Here is a 19456-nt window from a genome sequence, read left to right as displayed (position 1 = left end):
AAAAATCCAAAGAATTTAAAATTCGAGACCGCGATTACTCACGTCCTAGGAGAAAGGAGGGAGAGAGCGAATTTCGAAATTGTTTTAAACTGCACAAAGCAGAAAATAAGTTAAGTTTGCCAAAAATATAATAGAAAACGGGAAGACGTAGCCGGGCATCGACCAGGCTTCTTCCGTATTTATTCGTCTCGGCCAGTCGAAAGTGTTACGTTTTCCGACGATATATTTAATTAAAGCCGTCCCGAGTACTTCGAGACTAAATTCCTCCGCCCTTGGATCCGACCGGCCAAGGAAGCCTTTCGACGCTGGCGGTCTTAAGTCCGAAAAACAAAAACCGAGCACGGCCACGAAGATTAAACGAAGGGAGACGTGTTCAATTAGCCAATAACAGTTCGTCTGGTAGTCACGTGAGAAAATACAATCACGTGGTGTTTTAATGGCGGAAGGTTCAATGCGGTTAACCGAGATAACTAACATCAGAATAAAGAAAAAAGGATAATAAATTTAACACAAATTCTACACAAATAATCATATATAATTTAATTCAAAGAACAAAACAACCGAATCTTACTCGAAATAGTATTCTTTATCGAGAGATTTTAATCGAGGAATAAGCCTATTTTGTATACCAGTTCTTTCTCGACCTAAGAAAATATCTCTAATCCAAAATCTTCATTCGAATCGTCGACGAAATCTAGCTAAATAAAGCATGCCGTAGGCTACAAAAAAATTTATAAACACGTGGAAGCGGCAGTGTTGATATCGTTCGCCATCTTGAAGACTGAATACATGGGCTGAAATGTAAGCGGATTGCCGCTTGTGTGGTTGTGCTGCCACGCGGCGAAGATGCGTTTGCGACATCGCTTTTCCTGGCCGCGCCGCATGTGTGCAACCTCCTCAAAACTTGTTCATATGGTACGCTATTTGCTGCGAAAGATCCAAGTCTTTCTATCCATCGATCCGCAACAGTTGACTTCATGGCGTTCCATATACAAATCTTTTCTGCAGAAGCAAACTTGTAAATGTAAGTAATCTCATCGAATAACTCGTTTCCATCGACAGCCAGATGTGGAAATTTGGATACGACTTGCGGTAGTTTCCTTTCGACGTTTTTCCAAGTCAACGTTTCTTTCGTATCAACCAATGGAAGTCATTCGTATCTTCAAACTGTCCTTCTCTTTGTTGAAGATACTCCGCACGGTTGTCATAAACTGATTATCATCACAATCATCATATTACACAGTGGAACCCCGTTAAAACATTTTGGAATGACCGAATTGGGAAAATGTCTTAAGCGGGAAAGGCAGATACTGTATTCTTTTACAGAAGAGATACAATGATGTGTAATATCTACCACACTTTAAAATATCGATCCAGATGGCTGCTTCTTGTTCTTAGTGCAAGCTTCTAAGATTCTAGGAAAAACACGGTGTAATATTCGTGCTAATACTGTATATAATATATATATACTTACGATAAAGTGAGGAAATTGCAAACAGCCCACATCTAAAAAGTCGGCAACTCGACATCATCGTTCTATGCAGATCTGTGGAAGACACATTTAACACTAGCAAAAAGTTAAAACATAATAAAAGAATTATAAGACTAATGGAACAAACATTTTTGTAAACAATAATAATTCATTCATAGTTGTTAGTAATTGGTCAAGTTTGTGCTTCGGTAAAGCACAAATTTTACCGATTATCTACAACTATGTCCGAGGTTAATACCCGAACCACAACCGAAACGGTGCTAATTTCCAACGTGGCATTTGGGAGTAAGTCCGACGACCATTGATCGGAATTGCAGAGGAGGACATTGCACGCGAACATCTCTGTGACAACGACGATATCGAACCTGCCATGTGCAATACATGACGACATTTGTAATCGATGTAGCCGGGTGCGCGACGCCGATACGGGCGTAGCGCCTTCAACTTAGGCCAGCGTGGAACGCACAGCCTGGGAGTCGTCGGAAGCATAATATCTGCAACTTCTTTTTACTCTTAATGTTTATGGCTGCAGAAGTAATTTTTTTAATCGATCAAAAGCACTTTTGGATGTTACAAATAGACGATGGGAATTGCACGCGCGCGTGGGGAGAGATCCGATCAAAAGCGTATTTGACAAAGAGATTAATTTTCCATGTTCTCGACCGCTATTTCATAAGTGTTTACACCCGGCCATTTAGATGTAAGTTTGACAACTGTATATGGCTTTTGCATCGGTAACAAATAAATTTTTCCTTTGTTAACAGTTCTCCCTTAATTGGTAGAAATTTCTCACTTTACCCTACTAGGCGGTAAGAGGGTGGATGCACAACTCTGTGGGAAAATAGAGACGCATCGGAGAACGCCTATTTGTGCCATTTTTAAAACAACCGTTAAGGCAGCTGACCGGTTTCTTTGTAATCGATAACGGCGATACACTTCATATTTCTAGAAGGAAAAGTTTTTCCAATTCCGATCGACAACCGTTTACGGCCTAAATTTGTCGGCCACGAAGGGCATTTCCATTTCTAGACGTTAAAAAGTTGGGGAAAATCAGTTAGAAACTGTTGAACTATCGATACTGAAATCTAACTTAACAAATTTCGTTGGTAATTTCAATTTTAAAGTTGGTCAGAAACGGCTGTTAAAGTAATAACTTGGTAAATTTCACTATTAATTACCTTTTGCAGTAACATCAAATGTCATGCCGCCCTTTTTCTCAAACTACGGGATTCCCGGAATGCTACTAGTCCCCCAACCATTTTAAGAAGTAAAAATTTCAGAAAAAAACAGGCGAGGAAGGCTTTGTCAATTAACAACACCTTGGCAAGATAAAATAAAATTTTTAAATAGTTTATACAAAATTATAGAATACGAGTATTTGTGTAAGTATAAAGTGGGGCCCGATAAATAATTTTGCACAGAGGCCTTTTTTTTAGCTGCAATTTTTAAATTGCAGACCTATACATTCCCATTGTCGTCTGCGACCAGATATAAGCTTAGGAGCAAGTGGTCCCATTAACTATATATGAAGTTTGGACTAAAAGTCACGTGAATTTTTAAATTAAATGATGATTAAAGGTTCAGCACAGCATTGTGGCGTCGTCACAATAAAAATTGCTTGTAGTTTCACTCTTTCGGCCCTACAGGCACTAGAAAGGTCTCCGTATCAATCTTATTATGAGTTTGGCCAAGCCCATAATAAGATGACTGGATGACGAAAACCGGGGCCTGACGTATCTGGACAGACAACTCTGAAAAATTCCTGGGGTATTTCGATCGGTCCTGATTTGATCTCTGGTCTCCTAGAGTGGTAGGCTGGTCGGCCGGATGGCCGAGCGGTCAAAGTGGCAGCCTACCGCTCTGGGGGACCCGGGATCGAATCCGAACGGGTCGAAAAATCCCCAGGTATTTTTCGGGGGGTGGTCCGTTCGGATATGTCAGGCCCCGTCCCTCACCACCCGGTCGCCTCATTGTGGGCCTGGCCGAACCCATAATGGGCCTTCTAAAGGAGGCCCTCTTAGTGCCCACAGGGCGGAAAGAGTTATTAAAAAAAAAAAAAAAAAAAAAAAAAAAGGTAGGCTGTCACCTTAACCGCTCGGCCATACAGTTGCTGCAGCAACGATAACACTTTTCATCTAACCGGGTCGAGTCCAAACCCTTCATTTGTTCCTTCCTATCTTTTGGAAAGTAACTCGTGAAGGACGCAAATTCTCTGTAAAACAAATAAATAATGGAAATAATAGTGTATCAATTAGTCATCACGCTCGTTTCCTCTTCTAGAAAAAATGAGAGGCGAGGAAGACAAAAGTTAAATAAAAGATGTTTATTTCATCACTGATTCGTTAGACCATATTCATTTTTTAAATAGTCACATCTGTGAAAACGACGTTTAAGTACATGTACTATACATGACGATTTACAATAACCTCTACCTGTAATAAAACATTTGACACCTGAAGACTGCGTAAAGTACGACCTCTCTCTTCTACCCGTGACAAGACGGGCAATGCCCAATCTTCCTCCACCCCGCAGGGAAGTTTTTTTGCCTTTTGTAACAAATTTTGAGGAGACGGAGGAGGAGGCAGAGTGGCGCCATTGCATCCTTCGCCAGTTGCGCTGCCACCCAGTTTTTCCACTTTTTTCTTTTACCGGTTGTCGACGGGTCGGAACGCTCTTCCCTTCCTTGCGGGTGGCAGCAGAATGGTCGGGGAAAAAACGGACTAGAAGAGAGGTGTCTAATCGTCTTTGACGGAAGAGGCGACTCTGTCGGGAAGCTCAAAGCTAAACACTGAAACTAGGGGGCAGCGTCGACCTCTCTGTCTCTATCTAGGCGCGGTTATCGACAGATCGCACAATTACAGACACGGAATAAATTAAAGTACTATACATGGGAGGCCGAGCGAGTGGGCGCGTCGCGTCTTCTGTCCCGTCGAACGCCGCCTCGACAACGAAAGTCTGCACGGATGCGGTCGATGGCCGCGGAATCTTTATAACAAAATTCGGATGGTAGACGAACGTAGGGAGGAGAATGTAAGTCGCGTACTCTTTATCCCGGTTTTCTGTCGGCTGCACGTCCAAGGGATTTCGGGTCCCGGGTGACACTTTAAGGTTCGCCTGTCGGCGAGTAATTGCACTCTCGCTGTTTGAATTTTGTTCCCTGCCTGAAATAAAAAGAGGATCCTTGTTAAGATTTTGCTATTTTCCACTACACTTAATTTAACTGATTAGGCAACAACTCATTACGTGCATGTTGTGTTTTAAAAGTGACATCGTCCTCTGTCGACCAAGTAACCAAATAAAACTCGAATACAAAAATACAAATATATATGGGCTTCCACTAATTTAACTAAGTATCGTATTTAGTGAAGTGTGTGTGTGTGTGTGTGTGTGTGTGTGTTATCCTCGAAACTGTTGAATTATGTCAGAATGTTTGCAGTGTAATTATCGAACATTATCAAAACAAATATGGAAATTTGCAAATTACTTTAAACCTTTTACTGGTGTAAAGCATTTTCTGGTCATCTGATCTATTTGTCTAATGTGATGTCTGTCATCACATGTGACAAATTTCACTGTATTATCGGCTGTCATGAACGAGAAACTACTCCAAACGTTATAATAAAGCATTTTGTGATAGAAATTACTAATCTGCAAACTTGCTAACAAGAACCAACTGAATGCACTCGACATTTTACATTAAGTCAATGGCTGTTGTTTGTTAGAGTGGAGGTATGGATCGAATAGAGAAACCGAAAACGCGTGGACTTATTCTGTTGGAATATAAGTTTTCAACTCTCTTGATATTTGTTTTTGACAAACATATGGACATAAACCAAATTCTGAGATAATGGTATAAACTTTAGGAAATAATTTTGTCAAACGGTGAATTCAGTTACTAAATTGTTCTGGAGATATCACTTATCATAAAAAATTGCGTATGTTACAACTTAATGAGGGAGAAAAGAGTGACGTATGTTAAAACCGAATAAACTTTAATAATAACAATTACGTCTCTCTTGGTTCTTTCGTCTGCCAATGAAAAGCTCTGTTTTTGAACTCGGATTCGACCGTGCGACTTCAATCAATATCAAAGCAAGCGATTTATCCTTGTTCTTAAAGCAATAAAACCAAAGATGAGTGGGATTACCTAAGTGGATGTCAAACGGATCCTCTTGGCACGTGTTGTGATTTATTAGTGTATTGATCATTGACAATTACTACGATTATTAATAATACTTATTAATTGACAATTGTTGTAGTAACTGTCAATGCAAGAACATTATATTTCAAACATTGAATTGACATATAATAAACATCTTATAGCCTAATGAGTATATAATGAAAAAACCAATGATCGCCTAAAAGATTGGGTTAAAATTTGGCTAATTAAATGAATTCCATTAATGACTAATTAATTAAATTTATTTAATAAATTATTAAAATTATAATTATTACTTGAATCAAGAGATGGCGCCTAACGCCTCCCTCTAGTGTCAAATTGCTTTATAATAATCATTTAATTCAGTGTTTCTCAAACTTTTTGGTCTTCGACCCCCCTTTTGCACTTAAAAATTTCAAAGGACTCCCGAAGAATGAGTAAGTGTAGAAAAACATCCCGGAGGGAGGAGGTTAGTTTAAATTCAGGAGGAGTTAATTTCGTTTGTTTAATTAATCTATCCCATGTTGAATTTTCTCTCCATTGCATGTCGCTTTGACTTGAATTTTCGTCAATGTTAAGACTAACGAAATTTTTTAAAAAATTATTTCTTTATTTTTCACAAACAAAATAAATATGTTGAAAAATACAAAAAAAAAAAATTCTATTTCGAAAGTTAATCTAGTCTCAAAATGTTCCGATTCAGCACAACACAGTCCTCAGAAAAACAAGCAAAACTTACCACTCACAATGGGAAAAAAGTCTCATTCAAATACTGGCGCATCCTTAAGTACCCTCTCATGGTCGCTCCCGTGCTGCCGGCTAAAAACGCATATCAACTAAAATATCAGAATAGCCCAAGACATAGCCAAATATTGCAGCGCCACAGCACTAGCGAAAATTCAATTTGCTGACTGAAAAGCTTTCGGTTGATTGGTTTTCGGATAATCGACGCTGTACTGTATTTCTAACTCGACTTGCCCTACAGACGCAAGCTGCTACCGAACACCGTTCCAAATGACAACGTTGTTCTATCATAGTTTAGGCTGAGAGTGGAACTCGGGGATTACCCAATAGCGCACAAATTTATTATTATTATATTTAGGCTCGTATTAAAATATTTATATTGTTTTTATTATTTATATGTGCAATTTATTTAAGTAAAAATTATTTTATATATTTTTATTTCTATTATCTGTAAACATGAATCCACAGTAAATTTATAAAATATTTGAAAAAAAATTTATCTGCGATCATTTTTCAGGGACCCCCCAAATATTTTTCACGACCCCCACTTTGAGAATCACTGATTTAATTAACCAAATTCTAGCTCAATCTTTCAGGCAATCGTTGGTTATGTCATTACATTGAATTGACTTTACACGGGATTTAAAACTTGCTAAGTGATTTTAGATTAGGAGTTGAGAAATGTATAGTCTGTATCGGTAATTCATTAATAATAGTTATTCTAATAATGATAATTACTAATAATGAAAGTAAGTATTAAAATTGAGGTCTCTGGTTTTTTCATACACAGCTCTTTATAAAAATGAAAACTGTGCATTTAACAAATTAAAGTTCTTGAATTTTTACATGTTATTTCTGGTGTTGAAGTTAAGTTAAGCCTGGCCTTTTTATACAAACATTAATATTAATTAAATATGTTTCAAGTAACTTACAAATTTCTGACTTCTGGTATATTTAATTTGAAAACTAACTACAGTATATATACAATACTTTAAAAGATGTAAATCTTTTGTATAGACAGCCTCAGTGTTGCCACCTTTTCAAAATTGCTGACCCAGACATTTTAAAATTAAAATGTTATATTGAGACGTGCATGAGCATTGCGCACGCCTTGTACAGTTTCCTACAATGTCATTTTACAGCCAAGAACTGAGCAATGCACATACCAATTTTAAACCAGTTAGGGACTTGTGTTGAAACAAACCTAATATTTACAAAATACTCGCAAATATTTTTATAAATTTATTTTGTTTCATCATAATTTCACAATTTTTACGAAAACAGGACAAATTAATAATTAATCCAAACCATGATTTTAAAAACTGGCTTGTCCAGGTGGTGGCAACACTAGACAGACTATATTCAGTCTTTTCAATGAAGATTACTATGAGCAGAAAGAGGAAATCATAAACACAAAATTATAAAATTATCAGGTCAGTCCATAAGTTCATGCGTATTTTTATCTACAAAAAAAGCAGCAAAAAATTTTAATTAAATTTTATTCAATCTATAATGTATTCACCATTATTTTGTACAATTTCTTGCCATCTTGATGGTAGCTTTTTAATCCCGTCTTCGTAAAATGATTTCGGTTTTGAATCAAAATATTCAGAAATAGCCTTTTTTACATTATTCTCATCCTCAAAAGTTTTCCCTTTTAAAAAATTTTGCAAACTGCAAAAAAGATGATAATCACTAAGAGCAATATCTGGTAAATATAGTGGATGAGGTAAAATTTCCCAGTTGTAGCTTTCAAGTTTCTGTACAGTTATTTTTGCAGCGTGTGGTCTGGCATTGTTATGCTGCACAAGAACCTGCTTTCTGTTCACTAACAGACGGTCAATTTTTTTTTCAATTTTTCATTTAAACGCTCTAATTGCTCACAATACATTTGAGCTGTAATTGTTTGATTAGGTTCTAACAGCTCAAAGTGAATTACACCTGACATATCCCACCAAACAGACAAAAGAATTTTTTTTGGATGCAACCCACCTTTTGCAGTCGGTTTTGGCTGCTTGTCGCGATCCATCCATTGTCTTTTTCTCGTCACATTATTATAGAGGATCCATTTTTCGTGTCCAGTAACCAGCCTACCAAGAAAAGGTTCTAAAGCAATGCGGGATAAAAGAGACGTGCAAATGTTTACACGTTGTTGTCGGTTAGCTATTGACAGTTCATGTGGTATCCATTTTCCTAGCTTTGAAACTTTTCCGATTTGTTGTAGGTGTCTATGAACAGTTCCATGGGATGAATATAAACGTTTCACAATTTCGTCAACTGTTAAAGATGGTTCTGCTTCAACTAGTGCAGAGAGAGCATCATCATCAAAGTGAATGGGTCTTCCAGTACGAGCCTTATCCTCTACACTAAAATCATTGTTTCTAAATCTTTCAAATTACTTCTGCACAGTCCTTGCACTAATTACAATTTGATTATGTACAGTACTTATTTTTTAGGCTGCATTTGTAGCATTCTCACCACTTAAAAATAAAGAGTATAAAACATGTCTTTTGTATTTGTCCTTTACTTCCATTTTAACGAAAATAAACAACTGAAATGTTCACAATTCTGAACAGTATTATATGAATGAGATTCAATTTAACACTTCAGTGTAAAAATTATTACATTAGACTGACATTTTTAACAGCAAAACAAGATTTTTCTCAAGGTCATAAAAATGCACATGGACTTATGGACTGACCTGATAATTTGCTTCACTGATTCAATACTTCTGTCACAATATTATTGACAAGACTGTCTCGTCTCTAAAATTGCACTGCTGTCGATGGCTGCACACGTTAGAGGTATGAAGGAGTACATGTCAAGAGTTACAATTTGGCAAGAGTATTTGGTGCCCAAATCATGTGCACATAAAATAAACCAGGCTTGTACATAGTCAGGGGACCGAGAACCGGTCAAAATAAAATACAAAATGCTGAGACTGTTTCTACAAACAGGCGTGAGCATGAGATTTGCACATGCATTGCTCGTGCTCACTGAGACATAGTTTTGTCCCAAGAATGGCTTTGCCGTTTTACTTGTTCTTATTATAAATTACATAATGAATTTAAGTACAGTTTTGAATAATAACTAGGAGAAAAAAAAATATAACTAAATATGGTAATAATGAAAATTTCTTTGGTTGAAATTTTCTCCAGTAAAAGTATTTAGAAAAGGATGCTTCGGTCTAAGTTAAAATTAAATATTTTTGTTAGGAACTATAGTAGAGTCTCTGTAATCTGTCATATATTGGACCAGCTGGTGTCAGATTACTGGATTTTGTATATATGTACTGTATATACTGTACTGTACAGTTAAAAAAAATGCACTTGGCACATGTTAGTTTATTGTAATAATCACAATTGTGACTGTTTTGCTAACTGCACATGCAACAAACTAGTAACTGACAATGTGCAATTACATCAGTCTTGCTTTGTCACATATGTCCACAAGTGGTTAACAAAAAAGTTTCATGTGTGCCACTCTGCAGTGTTGGACTATAGAGACACTGAAAAATTTTCTTGATGCAATTAAGTAGACAGCTATGACCTAGTAATCTACTTTTTAAATCAAGATTTTTAATAAATAAAACTTTATTAATTGTATACATAAAGCAATCTTCAATCTTCAAAGGATCTCCAATCTTTTCCTGAGAAGGGTCATCTAAGCTGTAGAAAACAAGTCTGAAGGCCAAGTATGAAAGACACAGTTAAAGATTAAAATTTTTTTAAATTTCCAAATAACAATAAACATTTTGTGGCGCCCAATATTAAAATTTTCTTTAAATGTTTGTAACAGTGATGTTCAATATTTTAATTTTATACAGTCAAACCTGTTTTTATGCGGGGGGATAGGGACCGCATTAAAAAAAACGCATTAAAAAAAATCTCACGAAACTTCACGAATGGCTGTAAATAATAGTTTTCGCAACACAATTAAAAAAATAATTTTTTTATGCGGTCAACAGGGACCGCATAAAAAAAGTCTCACATAGAAAATAACTCAAAACCGTACGAAATAGAATTTATTGACAACAGATGTCAGCACTTGACTGCATCGTCTGGTCTATCGTCTGTTTTACATATTTTTGTCCAGGTGGTGTTTTGTTGACTTAAAAAGTAAATTATTTCATTTTTCGCATATTCATGCAATAATATTACTATAATAAGTGCATTTATGCTATAATAAGTTTATTTAGCTATAATAAGTCAACGTGAAGACATGACGAATCGCACGAGACTAGTCGCGCAACTATACCGCACAAATTAAAAATTCGCATTAAAAAAATCGCACATAAAAAGAGCGCATAAAAACAGGTTTGACTGTATATCTTATCTTTGAAAAGGTTTGTTAGAAAGATATGTAGAAGCAAAAGTAGAAAATATATCCTGTGCAAACTTAAAGACTTTTGAAACTTTTTTCTGGAGGAGATTTGTAAAAACTTAACTACCTTCTTCAATAAACACACTTATCAAAGAGCTTTAATTGAATTCCAGCAAGATTTAATTCTAAATAAAACTATTGGACTAACACTTCTGATCTACAGTTGGAGATCTTCAGATCAATATATCTGATGATGAAACGCTTAAATGGCATTTTTTTAAAAATTAAAATTATTCTCAGATACATAAAAATAAAAATTATATAAATATAAATGATAATATTCCATTATGCCATGATGTTACATTGCAGTTGGTCATATAATCATATAGATTCTGTCAAGTGTAAGATAGTTGTTTTTAGTCTTTAAAATTAATGCAAACTTTAGAAATACAGTAGAGCATCGATTATCTGACTCAATCGGGGACTGGGGTTGGTCAGATAACTGAAAAAATGGATAACCGAAAAGTATGAAAAAATACATTATTAGTATATCCCATGTAATTAGTGTATTAGTATATTGCTATTAACCTACTTTGCATTGAATTTTTATCGATGTTAAGCCTAACAAAATTTTTTTAAAATAATAATCGTCGCTATTGTATCGTTAAAAATTATTTCTTTATTTTGCACAAAATAAGTACAAAAATAAAGAAAAAATTGAAAATCAAGCCTGGTTTAAATACTGGCCTCCCTTTCATGGCCGAGCCACTGTTGCCAGCTAAAACATGCAAACATTTAACAAAAATAATATTAAAGTAGCCAAGACATAGCCAAATATTGTAGCGCCACATCACTAGCGGACACTTGAATTTGCCGACCAGAATGCAGTCGGTTAACCGATGTGACGGTTGATCGGTGGTCGGATAATCGATGCTCTACTGTATTTAAATGTAATAAAAAACATTAAAATATTTCTAAAGCTTCAAGTCTCATATATGATCACATGATCAACTATGATATTATATCATGACACAGGGAGAATATAATGGAATGTTCTTGTTTATATTTATGTAATTTTTGCATGTTTACTTTTTATTTTTCATACCTCACTCTATTTATTTATTTATTTATTTTTAATGTATTCGAGAATTACATTTGATTTTTCAAAAAACACCATTGTTCTATTAAAGCAATCCATTATCAAATATACAGACCTGAAGATGATACATACCATTTGTAGATTAAAAGTGTTAGTTCAAAAGTTTTATTTCAAATTAAAACTTTCTAAAATTCAATTAAGGTTCTTTGATAAATGTGTTTATTGCTATATTATTCCAGACTCCCAATTGGTGTTGTAACTCCCTTCTTCAAACAGGTTTTTATAAAAATCATTTGCAGCAAGATCTGTTAATTTTAATGTTCCATTAAAGTTTGTCCACTTTGAACTTGTTTGAACATCAATAATAAAACACGTATGCGAAAATAAGTTATGTGGGCTGGATAAATGTACTTTGAGAGCCATAGATTGGAGACCCCAACATAGAGAATATGTTGCATATGGATAATTAAAACATTATAACAAAGTATTTACCTGATGTTCAATTTCCATTAGCACTACGGCTAACAATGTTATTCCTGTTGTTAGTTTCTGTGCCATAGATTTTACCAGCCTTTTTTGCCATGCTTCCTAATAATTCTAGAGAATTTTTGTGTGTGGACTTTAATGATATCAACCATTCTTTCAATCCAATCTCATCCTGAAAAAAAAAAATGAAATAAAAATAATTTAGCTACATTATATATATTTTATAAATTTTCATGCTACTTTCAAATTGTCAACTGAAAGAATTTGGCAGCCCAACAACATTTTGGCTAGCGTGCAATAGAAAAATTATACTTGCATTTTATTATTTTATTTCAATTGCTTTGATAATAGTCAATTGTTTCTAGTATTTTAGTATGTATTATTCTGTGATATCTAGAGAGAGATGAGATATTTTCTTTCAGATAGACCATATTTGTGTGCAATTTTGAAGAGACACCATATATGTACATACGTATATACATATTAATACAGTAGAACCTTGATTATCCGGATTGTTCAAAATAAACAAAAATTTTACAAATTTGCTGATTTGTACTTGGCGATTGCGACATTGTTTATGTAGGCTACGTGATTGAATGCATAACTTTTTTGTCCCAACAATGTCTCACCCGGCACAGTGGTCCTAAACTTCTTAATACATTTTGTGTCATAATAAAAATATAACTTGACATACATATTTATAAATAATTTATATTCAAATTACATCATTTCTATGGTCAAGGGTGGTGTAAGGCATGGGCGACGTGGGCCACTGCCTACGGCCTCGCACCTCGAAGGTTTATGCATTACTTAAAAGCCGTGAACGCGACGAAAAAATTTTACTCGTAATAAAATGATAAATAGTTTGCATTTTTATGAATAAAAATTTGACAGTTTCAACTGCTTTTTATTTTATAAAATCCATCTTCTTGCACCACCAGAGGGCCTTTAAATAATAGGCAGTGTTAGTGCTGGTCAGTAATAGTCTAAATTCAAAACGAACGTTCGTTTCTTGAAAATTTGATCACGATTTAAATACAGTACAGTATTATTTTTCGATTATCCGAATTTTTCCTTATCCGGACTACTTTCACCCCCAATTAGTCCAGATAATTGAGGTTCTACTGTATATAATAAATACATTGTATAAATTTTAATATATTTATACATATACACAAGCATTTATTTATTGTGACGTCACATTTATTTATTGTGACGTCACTGTAATTTTTAATTTATTTAATTTAAAATATGTACTCTCCACTTCAAATTAGTAGTGGCTTTCTCCTGTACATCATACTTATCCTTTAAATAGTTGTGCTAGTCATCTATTAACTGCTAGATTAGATTATTTCATACTTCTAACTCTTCTATTAAATTATATTATAGTTTTTGATTTATATTTATACAAAGGTTATATAATGTTATATTGCATCAATCTAACACATTTTAAAACTTCTTTAAATCATGTACAGTAGAAAAATGAAGAATTTTTAAAATGTGTTATATTGGTGACTCAGTGTAATAAATCCTTACATAAGATACATATATGATGTCAGATATATATATATATATCTAACACTCTTTTCTTCCAGAATATTCTAAATTTAAATTGAAAATAAATTTATTTCTAATATTAAATTTATCATCAGATGATAGACAAACCACCAAATTATAGCCAAATTGCTTTATATTCTGGCAGTTCATTTGGCATTAGTTTATTAAACTTTGTTAATTATTTTATTCAAAAAATAGACTATTTCAACCAAATATACTTACTGGATTAGTAAGCACAACTTTTGCATCACGTTCTCTTTCTCCTTTCATTTTCAATACAATGCATTGTTCTCCTTTAACTTGAACATAATCAGAACACACGTCGTCTATTTGATCCATAAAAATAAGCTACATAAAAAATTTTCTTAGTCTTTATTAAAATAATTTATATTTAAATATAATTTCAATTCCTAGAAATAACTTTATTTAGCCATTTAACTTAAAATGAATCAAATTTACAAGTGATCATAATATATATCTATAAGTTTATTATTATATAATAAATATATATGCTATATGTTATTTGTAAAAACTAATATTCGTGTAATAAAATTAAAACAACAAAGTGTGCACATGAATAGTGATGTTTAAGAAATTGAGAAATATGACAATCAGTAATATTTGTTATATGATTTTTAATCATATAAAAATGAATAGAAATGAAAACATTGCCATAATTTCTTGCAAATATATTCTTGCACTCATGATTATGAGTTTAAAGAATTGACTTTTAAACACAATTTGAGAGTAAGTGGAGTTTATCTGTCAAATTTAAATTATGACTATGAACTTGTTCAGTAGCTGTTCTCTTTATATAAACTTATCAAGAGAATCTTTGAAGAAAGAATATGTGTAATATAAACAGAATTTATCTACTGTAGTGATTTTTCAAAAATCAATGAAAACATGTATACAGGGTGCAACAGAAAGATGTGTAAAAAATTTGAGGGATTGTACAGGGGTTAATCAATTTTTGTCTGTTTCTTATTCGTTATATGAAGGTAATCAGAAAAAGCACTCTCAATACTGGCTAAACCACTCAGCATATCTGGGAATTTTTCCATGGCAAATGACTAACTGCATTATCAAATGACTGACATCCTCTTCTTTTGGAATACAGTAGAGCGTCGTTAATCGGAACGCCGGTAATCGGAATGATTTTCAGTCGGACTGTGTCGTGCTGAATCAAACATTTTTGATACTAGATTTACTTCTAAAGTATAATTTTCATGTTTTTTATATTCTTCAATATATTTATTCTGTTTGTACAAAATGAAGAAATAATTTTTAACAATACGATAGCCTCGATTATTATTATAAAAATTTTCGTTAGGCTTAAAATCGACGAAAATTTGACACGAAGCGACATGCAACAGAGAAAAATTCAACACGAAGCGACACGCAACGGAGAAAAGTTTGAACATCGGACAGGTTAATATATTTTTTCGTACAAAGTCGGTAATCGGAACAAATGACTAATCGGAACAACCCCAGTCCCCAATTGATTCCGATTTTCGACGCTCTACTGTATCTTCAATTTCTGTCTCTCACATAATTCTTTTGCTTCATTAGTTGGTTCCAGCACTTTTCTGCTTGGCTGTACTTTGGTCAATACTAATTGGAAAATTGCTTCTGGATCCAGTTCATTGCAGATTGCCATATCCTCATCCAGTGCAACAATATCTTCAAAAATCTACTCTCTCGAATTCCATCATGAAAGGGGCTCTCTAGTGGGGATGAAATATCTTGCTTGAGTTGCAACAAATCCAGCTTTCTTGAAACACTTCTGAATCGTTTCAGGCTAAACTTTATTCCAAGCAGAACCAATTCAGAGGAGTAACTGATGAAACAGATAAATTTGCTTGTGCAGATGGACCATAGGTTTGCATTTTAGCAATGACTCACTGTATAAACTGGGCTCAGCAGTGCATTATGCCTTGGTCAAGAAGTTGAATTTTTGACATAGTGTTTGGAAGCAAGAATTTCAGTTTTACATTTGTAAGATGTAAAACTTACAAATTCACTTGGAGATGGCTATGATAATTGTCCACTGTCAGGAGAATAAACTGTTACTTTTTCTTCATTTCTTGGTTGATACCTCTTATCCACTCTTCAAATACAGCACCATTAATCCATGCAGATTTGTTATATTTCCAGGTGATGGGAAGGTCTTCATGCTCAAGTTCTTGAATGAGTGTGGTTTTGCAGATTTACCAATAAACATAGGTGTTAGCTTCTCTCCAGTTAAAGCTAGAATACAGCAGAATTATAAAATTCTTCAAAATATTTTCCACTCTTCATGCAAAGTTCCTGTCAGGCATTGCCTTGAAAAAAAGCCATTTGTCAGCATTAAAGATGTCATTATCTTTGAAGCCACTAGCAAAGTCAAAACTTTTCAATGAACTCTTCAACAACAACTACTGGAACTTCATTAAATTCACTACACACTTTCTTGGGATCTAGTGTTGCAGTTTAAATTTCTCAAGCCAACTATTTGAAGATTGAAAATCTGTTAATCCAAGCTCCTTTGCAAACTTTTTAGTAATTTCTTGGATTATTAGCCCAGAGATTTGGGCGTTAATTGTCCTCATTTGTTTGAACCAGCATAACATGGCTTCATTGAGTTATCCAAAGTTATGAGTGTTGAATATTCCTTCCCTTGTGAAGGATGCCTCATCAGTAAACAACACTTTAGCAGGGAAACAGGGATCTGTAGCACACTTTCCAAGGTACAATTGTGTGAAAGCAATAGGAGGTTCACAATCATCCGGTTGCAGTGCCTGGACACACTGCATATGATATGGATGCATATCGTGTTCTTGGAGAATCCTCCAGATGCTGGAACGGGAAACCTTTACTGCATGCGCTACACTTCGCGTACTCACACTTGGAGTCTCCTGTACCTGCTGTAGTACATTCTCTTCGATAACCGGAGTCTGTGCTGTTCATACCCGATCCCTGGCAGCTGTTTGAAATGAACCTGTCTCAGCTAACCTCTGGTGCAGGCTTGCAAAGAAATTATGGCTGAGAATATGCCTCATCGAATATCGTTCTGCATATAAGCACTGTGTGGCTGGCCCACTACAATCTGCAACCCCATACACCAAATGCATATTAGCTAACTCTGTGTTCATATAATAAGCCATCCTACAAACTCTGCGTCTTTGTGTGAAATGATGATCCCCTGCAAGAATGCTCGGAACTTTCGCGCAACGCCATCTACCACGTCAGGAAAGCAATTCCGACCCCACGTTTAACTGAGACACCCTGTATATTAAACATTAATTTTTGTAACTTTTAACACATTTTAAAAAATCATATGCACCAACTACAACATAAAGAAAGGTGTCATTGTCTGATTGTACAATAACCTGTAATAGTGATTTCCAGTTGGGTTGTTTACACATAATTATAGTATGTAAGAATCGATCATTAAGTAAATATGTTAATTCTGATAAATGAAATTTGGTATTTAAATAATAAATTAAAAAATAAACATATTCTATTTTAAAACAGCAAAGTCACTTACTTCTGGTTTGCTACTGCTTGATTCTGTATGAAGTTCTAGTCTGTTTGGATAGAGTTTTCCGTAACGTGTTTGCCAAGCAGATGCAAAAGGCCCACCCAATTTCTTAATATAGCCATGAATAATACAATCAGACTCTAAAATTAAAGAAAACAGATATATTTGAAAGTTACATCACACACACACACACACGCACGCATCAAAGCATTATTTTAATAGTAGTTAATAATTTATTTATTTGCATTTAACTAAGACTATTAGAAATTCTACACTTGTATATGTGCGCTTATCTACAGAATAAAGATTTTTAAAAACTATACACAAATAAATATTAATCAAAACAGACTTGATAAAAACTAAAAACATTAAATATATACTCTTAATTAAATACAGTCTCTCCTTGACTTACAATGAGGTTATGTTCCAAAAAACACATCTTAAGTTGAAAAAATGAATAATTAAAAAAATATGCTATATGCAGGGGTAGTTCTGGAAAATTTAAAGATATCACCACCATTTTGCCAGTTTTAATTTTCTATGCCACCAGTTTTACTTACTAATTAATGCAGGTTCTAGTAGCCTTATCAGTTTGGCATCTGAAAAGCAGAAGTAATATGTTAAAGTGTCACTTACAAGGAGTGGGCTAATGTTTTGGTCTACGATTCAAACTAAACTTGGTGAGCACACAGCCTTAAACACAAGCAGCTCCTTGTACAATAACAGGACCCAATTCTCAAGTGTTTCCAAAAATGGGCCTCTAAAAATTGATTATTTAGTCTTTAATATAAGTCTTTGGAAGTTTCTTGTCCCAGAGCAGTGATAACTAAATGAATAAGATGCAAGGCACTGGAGCTAGACCTGATGTAGGTCTGAACTTTCAGAATTTTAGTTTAGTTTTTTTATGTGTAACATTATTATTTTATTATTACTAATTATCTTTATTATTACTATTATTATTCCTTACATTTAAAGCTTATAAAACAAGTGATTAAAAATTGTGACATTATTTCCTGTATATGGAAAACAAGCCTCTGTAGATTTAATTCTTGCATTGTTAGATAAAATGTTCTTCATATTTATTCTCAGATATGGTGATATTGTGACACTTTAAGTGTAACAAACATGAGCACATGAGGAAATTGTCCATAATATTAACAATTAAAAAAATAAAATGCTACCCTATTTTCATATCACTCATCTTTTTCGTCCATGTGCAATAACATTTGAAGCTATGCTTGTGACGACATAGTATGTAAAATATGTGTAAGTAAACGTGAAAAAATAAAAGTTTTATTTAATGACATGAAAGAGTTGAATCTATAAAGGCTTGTTTTTGCTAAACAAGAAATGATGTCATAATTTTTACTGTCTTGTTTGTAAGCTTTAAATGTGAGAAATAATAGTAATAATAATGTTAATGATGCAATAAAATGATAAAGTTTCTCATAACAAAAACAAAGGTGCTTATGATAAGAATCTCAAAACTCACTAAAACTAAACTTAGAAGGTTCGAACCCACATTGTCTACCTACCTCCAGTACCTAACATCTTATTCACTTGGCTACCACTGTTTTGGGACGAGGAACTTCCGAAGACATACTGTATAAGCTAAACACTAAATTTTTGAAAGCCCAATTTTTGGAAATGTTTGAGAAGTGGGCCCTATTATTTGGACAAGGAGCTGCTTGTGTTTAAAGATACATGCTCACCAAGTTTTGTTTGAATCAGAGACCCAGACATCTGGCTCCCTTGTTAGCAATAGGAATCATTTTTGAATAAGTTTTTAATGAATAATTCCAAATAACATGTTTGATTACATTGTTTAAACAGTATTTCACAAGTTGCAGGTTGTGTCACGTCAAAATTTTTGCTTTAGTCTATTGAAAATAGAACATAGTGGAAAAAAGTCATCTCAAAAAAACTACCCAAATTTTCTCAGCTGATAAAAAAATCCCCAATCTGTTTTGTGCAATGCTGCCTAAACCGGATAGCAGTACACAAAACTGCTTTCAGTCCTGAATGTCACTTCCTACTTTTCTGCCTGAATTTGCCATGTGATGTCATGAAATT

General features: G+C 34.1%; 1 protein-coding gene across 1 annotated transcript in view; it reads right to left on the bottom strand.

The window, feature by feature from the left end:
• Nucleotides 1–3800: 3800 nt before the first annotated feature.
• LOC136982618 (G protein-coupled receptor kinase 1) overlaps nt 3801–19456 on the bottom strand; it is a 201351-nt gene continuing 185695 nt past the window's right edge. The window contains 4 exon segments of the mRNA XM_067279163.1: nt 3801–4653; nt 12310–12475; nt 14083–14208; nt 17390–17523. Coding sequence (XP_067135264.1) covers nt 12317–12475; nt 14083–14208; nt 17390–17523 — 419 coding nt within the window. The 3' untranslated portion in view covers nt 3801–4653; nt 12310–12316.

The sequence above is a fragment of the Centruroides vittatus genome, unplaced genomic scaffold (genome assembly GCF_030686945.1).
Source record: "Centruroides vittatus isolate TY-2023 unplaced genomic scaffold, ASM3068694v2 contig_854, whole genome shotgun sequence".
In the NCBI taxonomy this organism is placed as follows: Eukaryota; Metazoa; Arthropoda; class Arachnida; order Scorpiones; family Buthidae; genus Centruroides; species Centruroides vittatus.
The sequence above is the reverse complement of the archived record's forward strand: the minus strand, read 5'-3'. Positions and strand labels throughout refer to the sequence as shown.